Source organism: Pinus tabuliformis, chromosome 6, assembly GCF_031772625.1.
Source record: "Pinus tabuliformis cultivar Carrire ecotype Pingquan chromosome 6, CPIR1, whole genome shotgun sequence".
NCBI lineage: Eukaryota > Viridiplantae > Streptophyta > Pinopsida > Pinales > Pinaceae > Pinus > Pinus tabuliformis.
Genome location: NC_142292.1, coordinates 1,927,831,699 through 1,927,848,241, shown reverse-complemented (window position 1 = coordinate 1,927,848,241; position 16,543 = coordinate 1,927,831,699). Strand labels below are relative to the sequence as shown.

Genomic DNA, 16,543 nt, shown 5'->3' with positions numbered 1-16,543 from the left:
ACAACTTTTTTGGCTCTAATAATTTTGGATGAAGGAGAACCCAAAATTCCATTATTGCCTCAAATGCATGAATTGTGCTAACAGGTAATAGTATTACCAAAAATAGAGGAAGCTTATTGAATCTACAAAGCATATAAAATCCAAAAATTACAAGGGCAATTAGTAATGTCGATGTGGAAATGTTTTGAATGATAATCCTTGATCCACCACCTTTTTGGTCATTATGGACATTCTCTCATGTTATTGAAGGTGTCCTTTGCAACATTTGGTGCAATTGCCAGTAATATTACAATAATGATGGAAACTTTTTCTATAGGAAATAAGGCAAATTTTTAAAACAAAGAAAACTAGAAATTTCGGAATAAGCATGAAAAAACATTAATCGTTAATGAATAATTATTAAATTCAAATACCTAACTTTATTAACATTTATTAAATTTGAAACTAAAACACGGATAGTATCTTCAAAGAAATATAAAATAAATTAATAAATATAGGGTCACAAAAATAAGGAAAAAGGAGAAAGGTTAGGTTACCTAATAAAAGAACGAGAAAAAAATAAATAAAGAAAGAAAGAAAGAAAGAAAATAATTTATAATAAATTATATGATAATGTGAAATAAGATAAATTATTAAAACAATTAAAACTAGAAATTTTAGAATAAGCATAAAAAACAATAGTCATTAATCAACAATTATTAAATGCAAACACCTAACTTTATTAACATTTATTAAATTATTACTCGGATGCGGGTGTATAAATCTGAGTACAGCTCGACGGCGGCATGTAAGGGAGGCGCGTGGCCCCTCACTAGTGCCAGCCGGCCTCGCATGAGGATTGATTTAATATATCAGTACTTCGAATTAATTGTGGCATTAACGCAGCACACCACCACCTTCCAGTTCAACAGTATAATGGTCATGGCACTTTGTTTCTTTCTCATTCTGGTCCCTTCCTTGTGCTTAAGTTGTTCCAGCGAGAATGTCGCTCCTGGCTCTCGAGTAAGTTCAGTCCACTGTCAAGCTTGGGTTCATAACGCTGCCATTCACCAGTGCATCCATCTTCCTTTTAATCCGTCCTGCACCTCCCTTTGCAGCTCCCTTTCTGTCTCCTCCGTTGTTGTTTGTTCCACTCCTCCTGCCATCCTCAAAATGCCCAGAACTCGCTCTAGGATGAGCTGCAGGAGAGGCAGCTCCCATGGTCATGTCTCCCGCCAGCCATCCTCCACGACCTCTGAGCCTTTGTCGGATGCTTCAGAATTCAGCTTTGATAGATACCCTACAACCAAAAGCGGTCGTGGCAAAGCAAGAGGGCAAATTATCACCGAAGATTGCTCTTACCACTCCCAATCCCACACTACATGCTTCCGCTTCCCCTGCTCCCTCGGAAACGCTTCCTTCATCTTGTCAGTCACCATTGAGCTGAGTGAAGACGCTGTGGGTTCAGGAGCTGTTGGTTCGGAGGCAGTTGGTCCAGGCGCTCCCTTGGAGCCGACGACGATAGACAGGAACAATTCCACGCAGACTAAGGCTACTCAGCAAAAGGATGCATGCGCCCCAACAAATCAGGAAACTACCGCTCACACTGGTCCTAGCGCTCCTGTAGAGGGTGGTTCTTTAGGCAATAAAGGCCAATCCTCCGAGTCTGAAGATTCTTATCAATTCAGCTTTCGTATTATTGAGGAATCGCCTCCCACCTTGCTTAATGATTGAATAGGATCGCACCTTCTTTTTTTGCTCCATTGTGGTAAGAAGACATCCTATCCTCTCAGAATCCACAAGTCATTTCTTGTCTTACACTTCTCAATATCAGGTTTTCTGCTAATATAGACTCGCCGATTTCCCCTGCGTGGGCGGCCCTCTCCAGTTTTTTAGTCACTGTCATAACCAATGTCTTACGGTCTCTGTCCTCCTGGATTTTGTACTGGGTCAATAGGTTTATAGGTTCTCTTTCGGTCATGGAAAGGTCGCGTAGTTTTGAGATTTTGTCTGGTTCCAAACACTCTGTTCCAGCTTTCAGTTACAGTTTCAAGACACATCAAGTCTCAAAGCAAGTCACTATGAAGGATTTCTGGTCAGGTTTTCAAGTGATTTTTGTAAGCATGCCTTCTTCAAGGCTAGAACTCTAGGGGCCCTTGTCCCTCTGTAATTTTATTATGTATCAATATAGAAGTAGCTAAATTCAGAAAAAAAAAGAAAAAAGAAAAAAAAAAAGACATTTATTAAATTATTTAATGAATAATTATTAAATTCAAATACCTAACTTTATTAATATTTATTAAATTTTAAACTAAAATATATATTATCTTAAAATAATCTCTCTATTATATTCTACTCACATTGTTTGATGACAAAAATTTAAAAAACAAAACAAAACAAAAACAAAAACTTTCTTGATTTCTCACTTAAATAATAGTTTTTTATTTTTAATCTAAACTATATGAAATATCTTAAAACAAATGTGTCTATTCTATTTCCCTAAACTTGTTTTTATGGCAAATTAATTTACATAAATATGAGAAAATATTTTTTCTTTCTAAATTCCCATTTAAGTAAATTACAATACATATATATATATAATTAAAAAGAATATATTTAATAAATATTTTAATACAAATCAAAAAATGTATTTATCTTATTTTACATAATCATTTTCATCTAAGTTTTTCATCTAAGAAAAGGAAAATAAAGTATATTCAATACTTTCCGTTACCTAAAATGTTAGGTTAATTTTAATTTGGTCATAAAATTGATAGAATAATAAAATAATATTAAGTTAGCTTTGATTTAATAATAAATTTGTTAGGGTTATCTTCGATATATTCTTTACGGGTTTATGGAATTGATCAATTCAATATATTTGGGCAAGTCGAATACAGGGGCGTGTTGTGTCTTATGGAATGCTGCATAGTAAGCTTTTCACGCAAAGGTAGTTATCATGGGTGATCTTTAATTTGGTCATAAAGTTGTTAACATAATTAAATATCAAGTCAATTTTGATTCAATTTATGATAAATTGTTTATGGTGTATAGTTTCAAGGTAATGATTAAGCCATGGTATTTGTGCATTGTGATAGATCTATTTTTATGACATGTTTCATGAATAAGATAGGAGTAGTCTATCGAGGCGGAGGAATGGCCCGGTTTTCATGACAGTCCAGAAAATTGTTTGGCTCCGGGCAATCCCTCCACCACCACCCTTCATCCACCTCTCCGCATTAATTCCTTGATGGATCAGATCAGAGCTGATCTCACAGAATTGCCGCACTACTCCCGGAGAGTTAATGCAATTTCCAATTCGAAATGGAGTAATTGTGAAACCGCAGGAGGAACATGGCAACGCTTCCATGCTTCGGCTTTCGCATAGGAAAATTATTGGTCTTTTAAAGCTTTTGGTGGGAAGGTCCTGCCAGAAAACGTTTCCTAACCTGCAAATCCTAGTAATTGACGCTTGCAAGAGTTCCAATGGTGACCAAGGCACTGCAAAGCGGAGCCAGTGCTTTTGTTGGGAGTTCTGTGGTTAAGCCTGCGAGATTGTCTTCTAATGGAAAACAAAGCGTACCCATCTCTGCAATTTCATGTAAGAATAGTATTTCAAGCGCCAAACCCTATGTGTTAACCAGCAATGCAACCGGATTTCAAACATGGAAAAAGGAAAACAGCAAAATGAGCTTGTTGCCCATATGTGTAGATGGGTTAACCTGTGCCGAGGAAATGAAAACCTGTCCACCAGTTACCTCTGAGAAGCTCGAAGAATGGATGAGAGATTCAGTAATCGAGGTACGCTAGTAATCATAAATCAAAATCTAATATTTTGTACCTTTTGGAAGTATTTGCTGCAATATTCTTGTTTCAGGTTGGGTTTCTCCTTTTTGATGCAATTGTATTGATGTGTTTTTTTTGCGGATAGAATCTGATGAAATTACATTAATTGGTTTTCAAATTCTCTGGCATAAGTTAGGAATTTCATATTTTTATAAGTTAGGAAGACCACCTTTTTGTATATGTCCCGCTGGTGAAATTTTGACGTTTCACGTTTGCTCTTTGTTTTATTTCTTGGTTGAGTAGCTTGTCAAGAATATTCAGGAAGCCCCCTTTCTGCACTATGTTTTGACAGAAAATCTCCTTCAGCAAGTTTGAAGAAACAAAGGGATTATGCGGATATGTTTGGAAAGGTCGACAGTTGGGCTAAGATGAGAAATTCTTTGAGAGATATATCCCCTGATGCGGTGATTCTTGTACAAAAGTTGAATCAAGATACCTATCCTAAAAGTGAAGAAGAAAATGTGTCCTGTAATGGGAATGGAAGGCATAGGACAGATCAGCAGGGCCGCACAGCTATTTGGGGTTTTCTCATTCAAGATAGAGGTGTTGGAGTGAGTGCTTGTTATATTTTGAGGACAACGCAGATTGCTTCAATCTTTGGATATTGTACCAATTTCTCTTTGACAAGAGCAAAATGCTTTGGTCCAACTCCCCATACCCAGCTCACTAATTCTTGGCTTCTCTAGTCTTCTTGTTTCTTACTAGCTTATTTTTGAAAGCCAAGGTTTTACATCATTTCCATGGGGAAATTCCAAATTGTGAAGCCCTAATGAAAATGAGTACACTGTATATTGAGCCTTAGTCTGGTTTTCTGTAGTAAATAAACGTAATTCATTTTTCGTTTCATTAATTAGGTCAGAATACTGGTTCATTCAAATTGGTCTTTTGATTGGCATTCTGTGTTAATTCTCGCTAACTGAATGTGTAATGGTTGGAATTTAGGTGCAGCTCTACCCAAAAAAAATTGAATAAGCCCATTATTCAATGAGTTTATAATTTATGAGTTCAAACTTCAAAGGCATATCTTGTGCCACTTTAGCTGCTTTTTATTGGCCATAATTCTCTATGTAGAATAAAAGAAACTTCAAAGCAATATTGTTGTTATTACATCTACTGTTTAGATATGTTGAGAGTAATACATTCAGCATTCAGCAATAAGGATACAGATAATAATAGAAAGAGACTCATATTGTGGCATTGATCTTTCAAGCTTGGTTAATTGTGGTTGTGTAAGATTTAATACTTCTTAAATGAGTCATGTATCGCATGAAGCTAGAATTGAGCTATACACATTTCGAATTGAATGAGATTTGAAAACATAAAGAAGTTATTTGGAATTTATCAAATGGAATGCTGAAAGACTTTTCAGTTTCTTGTTTGATCTGGTTCTTATGATAAATGCACCTCTGGACTACTTCTTTCAAAACTCTAAGGTTGCTTGAAATTTTAATGAAAATAATTAACTAATCATGGACATTAAATGTATCCAAGCATGAGGGTGGTCATAATCCTCTATGTAGATTGGCACAACTTCAATGCAGTGTGCTATTATTTCATCCATTGTTTAGACATGTTGAGAGCAATATAGATACAGAAGAGAATAGAAAGAGATTCATTTTGTAGCATTGATCTTTCATGTTTGGTTGATTCTGCCTGTATTAGATTAATACATCTTGAATGAGACACTTATTGCATGAAGCTAGAGCCAAGCCATACACATTGGAATTGAATGAAAATTTAGAAGGCAGAGGAGTTCTTTTGAATTTAGAGAATGGTATACCGAAAGATATTTCAGTTTTCTGGTTGGCACCTATGGAATATTACTTTCAAAACTCCAAGTTTCAACTAAGTTTACTTGAAATTAAATGCAGGATGTTTGGCTCCTACGATGTTTGTTTCAAACATCATCAATTGTGTTTATGATGATCAGATGTCATAAAAGGCTTGGACTAGCTGCTAGCTTGAAACTAAGCAAAAGGTTAGTTTCATTGGTGGAATTCAATTACTGTTGTGTAGCCTGCCTACTAAATATAAAGGCAAGGGTAGGGAAAATAGATTTTCAATAACATATAAAGTGGGAAAAATAAGACCACCGAGAAAGGACTTAGCTCCCCGCAACAACATTGCATAACTTCCAATAAGTGCAAAGCCACATTGCAATTCCCATTGAGGGACACAATATCTATATGGTTCAAGCTGAGCCTAGGAAACAACAGTGTCTAAATATGGAAACACAATTGAGCAAGGAAGCACACTGTTTGGTATGCTATGTTACAAAGAAAAGGTTCTTTTTCAACCTGAATTTTAAAGCTGAAGAATATTTTAGGTTTCATCTCAAAGGATTTTCATGTGTCTATTAGAGAACATGGAGGCTAAATGTAACATATAATATAGGTAAATAATTTTGACCATGATTGAGTTAATTGGTCTTTATATTTATTCCAATCAAATATTAGAATGGTTTTCACCCAAAGGTTTGTCATGAAAAACCATTGAACACACACACACTCTATCAATATCAATGGCCAAAGCTTATATGATAAGAATGTTGAAGTATGTAGCTATTGTCAGTCTTAATAATAATAAAATCATTGATGTATTTGATTCAATAAGATTATTTTTATTTTTCAAAATAAAAGCCATGAAAGGCTTGTTAGCCATGGATTTTACAAAAGAATAAAATTTAATTTTTATAGTCTATTTATTTGTCCTCCAAATTACCAAGTCGACTCTCCAAGTGTAAGTTCATCTCTACTTCATGTGGCACCCATTCGCTTGACTAGAAGGCTATAAATAGTCCATACATATCCTCCCAAAAGGGCACTTCATATCAACTTAAATATCTTTGAAATGCGAGGTCTATTTGAGGCTATATGTCTATGTGGAAGGTGAAGATATGAGGCTAGATCTCTCTGTGAAGGGAAGCAAAGTATGAAGCAATATCTCTGAGAAATAATGCGAAGTATCTCTATGGCATGACATATTTGTGTTTGAGGCATCTTATCCTAGAGATCTTGGAGGGTTGGATTGGAATTTGGAGAACGATTATCTAATTACCACTAACATGGATTTCTCTTGTTGAAGATGATTCTGTAAGGAAGGAGTTGCTGGGTTTTCCCCTTGTGGTTTTTCCCTCGCCACTAGCCTAATCTCTGGTTTCTCTTGTGCACTATGATCTCTACTTTTTTTTTTTTAATGTTTTTGAATGTGTAATTTCTTGATGACATAACTAAATAATGTAAATGCTACAATGAAACATGTATATCAGTCACAAGTAATTATCATGATTAGAAATTCAATTTGCAATCGAATTTCAACATGGTATCAAAGCTAGCTTCGAAGAGCAGTTTGAGAAGAAGTATGAATTATTACTGTGGTGATGTCCTCCCCTCTGTGATTCAAGTTACCTCTGTGAAGTAGCCCAAATTATTTTGTGGCATAATTCTGTAATGATGATGTGAAGTTTTACGAGTTCATGAAAATGATCCGAGTTTGTGATGACATAATCTGAATTCTTGAAGTGATCTGAGTTATGTTATAGTGACCTGAGTTCATTATGAGATGATCCATGTTCTTGAATTAATCTGAGTTCTATGACAGTGATCCAAGTTCAATGATGTCCTACTCTATGATGATGATCCGCGTTGCTCAGTGGTAAAAAAATGATTTTTTCTTGTGAGGGATCATACCTAGCCCTTGTGAAGAAGTACCTATCCAAATTTCTGTGGTATATGCTCCAACTTCTGGTCAAGATCAAGTTTCTCTATTATACACTTTCGAATTTCATAAGTGTGACTATAATCTAAGATCAAGTTTCTCTATTATACACTTTCGAATTTCATAAGTGTGACTATAATCTAAGGCTTTGTAATAGTCTGAGTTTCTCAAGACCAAATTACTTTTGTGGTACTACTATAGTAAAGAATGAGGGGTAAAGTCTTAGAAAACTCTATGGTATTGATTCGAAGCTACTAAGTCAAAGAATACTTGATGACCTAAAGAGATAAATATCTAAAGAAGCATTGATTAAACAAAGGGACCATAAATAAAAGGTATGATCACTAAGATGCATTGCAACATATTTTTCTCAAGAATTTTGAAGTAACAACTTATCAAAGTATAGGTCTAATGAATAAAGTTTGTATTAAAGACTTGTGTTAAAACTATTTTATATTTGAAAGATTAAATTGCATTAGAGGACCTTGTAAATGATCTAAAAGGAATCTTTAAAGAACCATGTGTAGGCCATTATTAGTGACTTACCAGAAGACCTACAATCATTTTAAATGATGCTCAAAGGGAAGCTGCAATATCTAATTAATAGGATCATGAAGGCATGGAGACTCTTTTTACAATAGCTATTGAAACATGTGAAATTTTTTCTAATTTTACAAGAAGACACCAAGCTCCTCTTTAAGAATGGAGTTCAAAGTGATTTAGACTAGAAGGCTATTTTGATTAAGAATCAATATTAACATGGGAATGTATGGATTTTTGAATATGACTTGTAGGGAGTTAGGGTTTGGAAGACTTTGAATAAGATATCTAGGGTTTTTAGAAAAAACCCTAGATTGAACTATCTCTTGTGTAAATAGTAATTAGGGTTTTGACCTTTTGATATTTAGGGTTTGTAAACCATATAAATCTAAAAGGGATTAAATAAGAGAAACCCTAGGGTTACGAACAAAACCTTGGATGAGATATTTCTACTAAAAGAAGGAAAACCTAGATCATGCAAGGAATAAATTAAATCAGACGGAAGAGGTTGATTTTCATGATGGATGCAAGAAGTCCAAGAGTAATAGAGAGTTGAATTTTCTCAAAAGATAAATATTCTATAACTTTCCTCTTTGATTAAGCCTATTATTATTGTCTTTAATTTTGAATTATTGTCTTGTCTATGTATCCTCTGCTTGGTTGTAATCATTCTTTCATATCCTCTCAAAGTTTGAAATTTAATTATGCAACTCTAGGGCATAGATAAGATTAAAGAAGGTTACAATACTGAAGCATACCTTGTTCACATTCTCTCACTAAAAAGGAGAAGTTTCATACATATTTTGATTGCAAGTGTCCTTGTCTAAGAAAAAGCCAGCGTAGTCATCTCTTGTGATGAATATATTCAAAACGTGTATGGAATCAACAAAATCCATACATTTGCGATTCGATGCTTGAATAAAAGGTATGTATTATTATTTAAAGTTAGCTTCATTGATCAAAGGTTTTTGCGATAATAATGATCCTAAATAAGCCTTATCGCATGCCTGGTTCAAATTTATTTTAAGAAATGAAATAGGACTATGATATTCTCATAGAAGAGTATCGAAGGTCAGATCTATTGTACTGTAGCATGATGGTCACATTTAAAAGGTATTGACAATATATCACAATTTGAGTTGTTACAAAACAATCACAAAATAAATACGCAATCTATATACCTATGTTGAACATCTAGAATATGGGATGAAAAATCTATGTTTCTCCTTAAAATATGTTGCCCATATATCTTTGAAAAGTGCACTGAATCATGACACTGTCTTGAAGCTACAAGGTATTGACATCTTGCACTATTAAATAAAAGTCTTAGAAGTTGCATTGTAAATGTTTCATTCAACATGACAAAACTTACAATAAAAGGCCAAGTCCTCCTTCAAGTTTTTGAAGACAAAAGGTATTCTCAATAAGATGAGACTATTAAGGCTTGAATAAATCTTGCAAGAATATAACCTTTGAAAACATGAAATGACATGTATTAAATTTTTAGACTTCAATTCTTTCCTTGGGAATATTGCAAAACATTGACACAAAGTATTAATACTTTTCCCTGTTAAGATACATGGCAGTAATGATGATAAGATCTAGCATGAAAGATTGAAAGAAGCCATTAATAGGTATGATAAAATCCATTCATTATTTATGCATATTATTCAAAGAAATATTGGTTATATGTGACATGAAAGTTGTCTTGATATTACAAAGAGAAATGTCATCATTACAATTCAAGATCTAAGAGAAGTATCAAAGATGCGCTTCCCTTAAAATAAGTAAGATATATTACAAACCATGTTTTTCATATGATTAAAGGATATTTATATTTTATGGCTTATGGATGATCACTACCTCTTGATGAAGGAATCTTTGGGTGAAAAACCATTCTAATATTTGATTGGAGTAAATATAAAGACCAATTAACTCAATCATGGTCAAAATTATTTACCTATATTATATGTTACATTTAGCCTCCATGTTCTCTGATAGACACATGAAAATCCTTTGAGACGAAACCTAAAATATTCTTCAGCTTTAAAATTCACGTTGAAAAAGAACCTTTTCTTTGTAACATAGCATACCAAATAGTGTGCTTCCTTGCTCAATTGTGTTTCCATATTTAGACACTGCTATTTCCTAGGCTCAGGTTGAACCATATAGATATCGTGTCCCTCAATGGGAATTGGAACGTGGCTTTGCACTTGTTGGAAGTTCTGCAATGTTGTTGCGGGGAACTAAGTCCTTTCTCGGTGGTCTTATTTTTCCCACTTTATATGTTATTGAAAATCTATTTTCCCTGCCAGCGCCCTTATATTTAGTAGGTAGGCTACACAACAGTAATTGAATTCCACCAATGAAACTACCCTTTTGCTTAGTTTCAGACTAGCAGCTAGTCCAAGCCTTTTATTACATCTAATCATCATCAACCACAATTGATTATGTTTGAAACAAACATTGTAGGAGCCAAACATCCTGCATTTAATTTCAAGTAACCTTAGTTGAAACTTGGAGTTTTGAAAGTAATAGTCCATAGGTACCAACCAGAAAACTGAAAAATCTTTTGGTATACCATTCTCTAAATTCAAAAGAACTCCTCTGCCTTCTAAGATTTCATTCAATTCCAATGTGTATGGCTTGGCTCTAGCTTCATGCTATACGTGTCTCATTCAAGATGTATTAATATAATACAGGCAGAATCAGCCAAACATGAAAGATCAATGCTACAAAATGAATCTCTTTCTATTCTCTTCTGTATCTATATTGCTCTCAACATGTCTAAACAGTGGATGAAATAATAACACACTGCATTGAAGTTTTGTCAATCTACATAGAGGATTATGGCCAACCTCATGCTTGGATACATTTCATGTCCATGATTAATTAATTATTTTCATTAATATTTCAAGCAACCTTAGAGTTTTGAAAGAAGTAGTCCAGAGGTGCATTTATCATAAGAACCAGATCAAACAGGAAACTGAAAAGTCTTTCAACATTCCATTTGCTAAATTCCAAATAACTTCTCTATGTTTTAAAATCTCATTCAATTCCAAATGTGTATAGCTCAATTCTAGCTTCATGCGATACGTGACTCATTTAAGAAGTATTTAAGAAGTATTAAATTGACTCATTTAAGAAGTATTAAATCTAACACAGCCACAATCAGCCAAGCTTGAAAGATCAATGCCACAATATGAGTCTCTTTCTATTATTATCTGTATCCTTATTGCTGAACGCTGAATGTATTACTCTCAACATATCTAAACAGTAGATGTAATAACAACAATATTGCTTTGAAGTTTCTTTTATTCTACATAGAGAATTATGGCAAATAAAAAGCAGCTAAAGTGGCACAAGATATGCCTTTGAAGTTTGAACTCATAAATTATAAACTCATTGAATAATGGGCTTATTCAAATTTTTTTGGGTAGAGCTGCACCTAAATTCCAACCATTATGCATTCAGTTAGTGAGCATTAACACAGAATGCCAATCAAAAGACCAATTTGAATGAACCAATATTCTGACCTAATTAATGAAATGAAAAATGAATTATGTTTATTTAATATAGAAAACCAGACTAAGGCTCAATATACAGTGTACTCATATTCATTAGGGCTTCACAATTTGGAATTTCCCCATGGAAATGATGTAAAACCTTGGCTTTCAAAAATAAGCTGGTAAGAAACAAGAAGAAATGATGTAAGACCCTGGCTTTCAAAAATAAGCTGGTAAGAAAGAAGGAGTTATGATTAGAATGATAATTGATATATACACAGGACAATGGTAGTGAATGTCTCACTAAATGGAAAAATAATTGGTATTGAGAAATCTTATGGTGCAGACTAGAGAAGCCAAGAATTAGTGAGCTGGGTATGGGGAGTTGGACCAAAGCATTTTGCTCTTGTCAAACAGAAACTGGTACAATATCCAAAGGTTGAAGCAATCTGCGTTGTCTTCAAAATATAACAAGCACTCACTCCAACACCTCTACCTTGAATGAGCAAACCCCAAACAGCTGTGCGGCCCTGCTGATCTGTACTATGCCTTCCATTCCCATTACAGGGCACATTTTCTTCTTCACTTTCAGGAGAGATATCTTGATTCAACTTTTGTACAAGAATCACCGCATCAGGAGATATATCTCTCAGAGAATTTCTGATCTTAGCCCAACTGTCGACCTTTCCAAACATATCTGCATAATCCCTTTGTTTCTTCAAACTTGCTGAAGGAGATTTTCTATCAAATACATAGTGCAGAAAGGGGGCTTCCTGAATATGCTTGACAAGCTGCTCGACCAAGCAATAAAACAAAGAGCAAAAGTGAAACGTCAGAATTTCACCAGCGGGACATATACAAAAAGATGGTCTTCCTAACTTATAAAAATATGAAATTCCTAACTTCTGCCAGAGAATTTGAAAACCAATTAATCAAATTTCATCAGATTCTATCCGCAAAAAAGGACACATCAATACAATTGCATCAAAAAGGAGAAACCTAACACGAAACAAGAATATTGCAGCAAATACTTCCAAAAGGTACAAAATATTAGATTTTGATTTATGGTTACTAGCGTACCTCGATTACTGAATCTCTCATCCATTCTTCGAGCTTCTCAGAGGTAACTGGTGGACAGGTTTTCATTTCCTCGGCACAAGTTAACCCATCTACACATATGGGCAACAAGCTCATTTTTCTGTTTTCCTTTTTCCATGTTTGAAATCCAGTTGCATTGCTGGTTAAAACATAGGGTTTGGCGCTTGAAATACTATTCTTACATGAAATTGCAGAGATGGGTACGCTTTGTTTTCCATTAGAAGACAATCTCGCAGACTTAACCATAGAACTCCCAACAAAAGCGCTGGCTCCGCTTTGTAGTGCCTTGGCCACCATTGGAACTCTTGCAAGCGTCAATTACTAGGATTTGCAGGCTAGGAAATGTTTTCAGGCAGGACCTTCCCACCAAAAGCTTTCAAAGACCAATATTTTTCCTATGCGAAAGCCGAAGTAGGGAAGCGTTGCCCTGTTCCTCCTGCGGTTTCACAATTCCTCCATTTCGAATTGGAAATTGCATTAACTCTTTTGGAGTAGTGCGGCAATTCTGTCAGACTAGCTCCGATTTGATCTGTCAAGGAAGTAATGTGGAGAGGTGGACTGAGGGTGGCAGAGCTAGGGTTTTGGAGTAGTGCGGCAATTCTGTCAGACTAGCTCCAATCTGATCTGTCAAGGAAGTAATGTGGAGAGATGGACTGAGGGTGGCAGAGCTAGGGTAGGGTAGGGTGGCTGCGGTAGGGTGACTGAAGGTGGAGGGATTGCCGATGGCCGGAGTTGGACAATTTCTGGGCGGTGACGAAAACCGGGCCATTCTTCCACCTAGGTAGACTACTCCTTATGATAGTGGAAATAATCTCTAATGTTTGTGCGTATTGGCTCGGTGAGACTTGGCTCCTATGAATCATTGCATATGTATAGGTAGCATAATATATATTGACATGTATTGAAACTTAATACTAATTGGATACCTTTCATAGACAAAGGAACCACAATTTCATATCATCCAAATAATTCATCGATACAAATATCGAGAAGGTAATCATTGGTCGAATGGCTTGTATTGTGTTGGTTAAAAGAGATGCATGAACTTCACCATAGGGATATGTTAGTACGAGTTGGATGCTTCATATCCTTAAGCGTCAATATCCAATTCCATGTACATTTTTATTGTTGAAAGAAAAATAAACCTTTTGAACAAAATGGGTAGGATAGCCATTCATGAATATGGTTATGAAGGTCGAAAAGAGTAACCCAAAACTAGTTTATATAAATAATATTAATAGAATGTCTTGCGCAATAGATAGAACCAAGTAAATAGACCGAGTGGGAATATGGTAATTAAGTCCAATATGAGTAAAAGGGGGAGTATGGATGAAAAGAAGTTTCATAGTACAGAACAAATTGTACAGCATTATAAAGAAAAATAATTATGTCGAAGGTTTACACAAAGGTACCCATGTTAAAAAGGAAATGCAATTTGATAATGATGATAATTAAATATAATAAAAGAATGTAGAGGAAATCAGGGGTTCGTTATAAGTGGTATGAGAGCCTTAGCTTTAACTCTTCGACATAGTGAGTTGGGGGATTTTCTTTTTCTATTATGCCTAATTGCGCACGTGTAACTTTTGAGAAGTAGGAAATCTAATGAAATATTTTAGGTGCAATTGAAAAAATTGTATCCCGTGTCAAAGCTATAATAATTATGTGGATATGGTGCTAACAATCCATGGGGTCTTGGGAGTGGATGTATTGTTTCATAGAATTATAAAAGTAGATTTCATTGGCACTCCTATAATTGTCTTCAATCTTGTTTAATTTTCTTGCATAACACTATTTTAGAAGACTTAACTGAACATGGAAGAGAGCAACATCAAGGTTTTACTATTACATAAACCTCTAAAATGAGGTAGAGTATGATGATTCTCAAAACTTTGTTGTGGTAAAATGCATTTAATGTCTCAAAAAGTAAAGTATTTTGGAAATCCTAGTGAAGCAAATAACTAGAAAATTATCTTCTAATTATATCTTCAAGTGAGGGGAACAGGAGCTCAAATAAAAGATAAGAAGCATGTACTTATTTTAATGTCAAAGTTGCATGAACGAGTTTAGAAAATCATTCACCTTGCATCACTATGCCATCAGGTACATGCAATCCTGTTATTAGCATACAATGCCCATTATTAGGTAAGGCTTCAGTAAGGATTTTATCACATTTGAATATCATAGAACTATCAATGCCAACCTTAATTCAACCAGTTTTCACTAATTTGCAGCAATATCAACAACGTTCATACATACTTGTGTATAGATCTCTTATGTGAAGTATTTTTAAATTCTTAGATTCATCTCAACTTTTGTTACTTTTGTTCAAGTAACCATAACTAGCATAGAAATAAAAGTACTCTTACTAAAGATGATCTTAGGAACTTGTGATGTGAATAGGAGTTGGGGAAGAATAGTGGCAACCCATGCACACACGATTAAATATTTTAGAATTTCGATTCAGAAACAACAAATAAGAAGAAATTAGCATAAAAATATTTCTTGAAAAAAAATCATTAGATTGTAAATCGAACCTGATGAGATTGGGTATATGTAAATTTGTGAGGAGATTTGGATCTGAACTGGGAACATATTACAGTTCTACCAAAAAGTTGAATTTTTTTTATGACCATCCCTTTGACAACAAAGTTGAAATATACAATTTAGGCAATGTAATATAAATAATTATGGTGTACTTAGGATAAAGACTACTTATAACATTTTCGTTGGTAAAAATTGAAAAGAACATATCACTTAATTACTTAAATTGTTAGGTACATATACGAAGGAGTGTATATAATAAATAATTAATTTGATCATTCTTAAAAGTAACCAAAGCAGGGTTAAGAGAAAACAAAATTGTTCATTTTGAGTGAGAACATTATATGAGATGGTTATAGGAGGAAATCCTTGCATTTAAATTCACTATTTGAAATGAGGTAATTTGAGTGGTATTAAGGATCAAAATACTATTGATTATATATATATATATATATATATATATATATATATACTCAAACTTCTATAATGAAATTATATTTTTGCTTGAAACAATAATTATGAGGAAATCTGAAAGAAATATACGAAGGAAATAAGGTTGATATTTTTTTTGTCAATTCTAGTTTAGGGTACTCGTACAAATTGGTACAAAGTATTGACATCTTTCCTATCCATTGACTTTTGTGCGTCAATATTTAGAAGAACAAGATGGCTAATATTAGTGATTTTTATCTAAATCATTTTATCAAGTTTTGTAAATGGAATCTTTTAGGAGGTTCGCGGTAATAAATTTGGAACTATATGAATTTAATTACACTCAAAACAAGAGAAACATGTTGAACTGGAGGGGAAGCGGGGTCGTGCATGTGTCAAATTATAGAAGCAGTTGGGAAATGTTTCACAAACAATGTATTTTTTATCTTATATAAAATTAGAAGTGATCACCATTATTCATTCTTACCCAACTAAGGGTGTGTATAACCTAATGACATGAACTATTTTTTTCATGAGAATAGGAATTGCAATGGGCAATGGTTGAGACATCAATGTTGGGTATGAAGGTTGAAGAAGCTATGTTTGGATTTTAATCTATTCACAAGTGTGTGTGCTACGCCAAGTTTATTAACACCTACAGTCCTGAGGGGTACTTAGATGATCAGGATAAGAGAAGTGGTGGAGAAAGTCACTTAAATCAGTGACACGTTCTGGGAAAAATATGCACGTTAGAGAGGAAAATGGGAGCTTACATCAATTCATCTTACTTAAATTCTATATGTAGCGAGTTCTCTTTAATTTGTGGGAGTAGATGCTTCGTAAAAATTTCAGCAAATACATGAACTATAATTAGAAGAAGG

General features: G+C 34.3%; 1 protein-coding gene and 1 pseudogene across 2 annotated transcripts; one reads left to right on the top strand and one right to left on the bottom strand.

Moving 5' to 3' along the window:
* The first annotated feature begins 3,212 nt into the window (after positions 1-3,212).
* Positions 3,213-4,580, top strand: LOC149266890 (uncharacterized; annotated as a pseudogene). Its single transcript, XR_016253034.1, has 2 exons — positions 3,213-3,780; positions 4,069-4,580. The product of XR_016253034.1 is annotated as an uncharacterized LOC149266890 (transcript).
* A 7,148-nt stretch (positions 4,581-11,728) lies between these two features.
* On the bottom strand, positions 11,729-12,983 carry LOC149266889 (uncharacterized). The gene is made up of 2 exons (XM_089397594.1): positions 12,669-12,983; positions 11,729-12,379 (listed from the first exon to the last, which is right to left on the bottom strand). Exons 1-2 carry the CDS (start codon positions 12,981-12,983, stop codon positions 11,936-11,938), a joined length of 759 nt encoding a protein of 252 aa, XP_089253720.1. The 3' UTR covers positions 11,729-11,935.
* Positions 12,984-16,543: the final 3,560 nt, after the last annotated feature.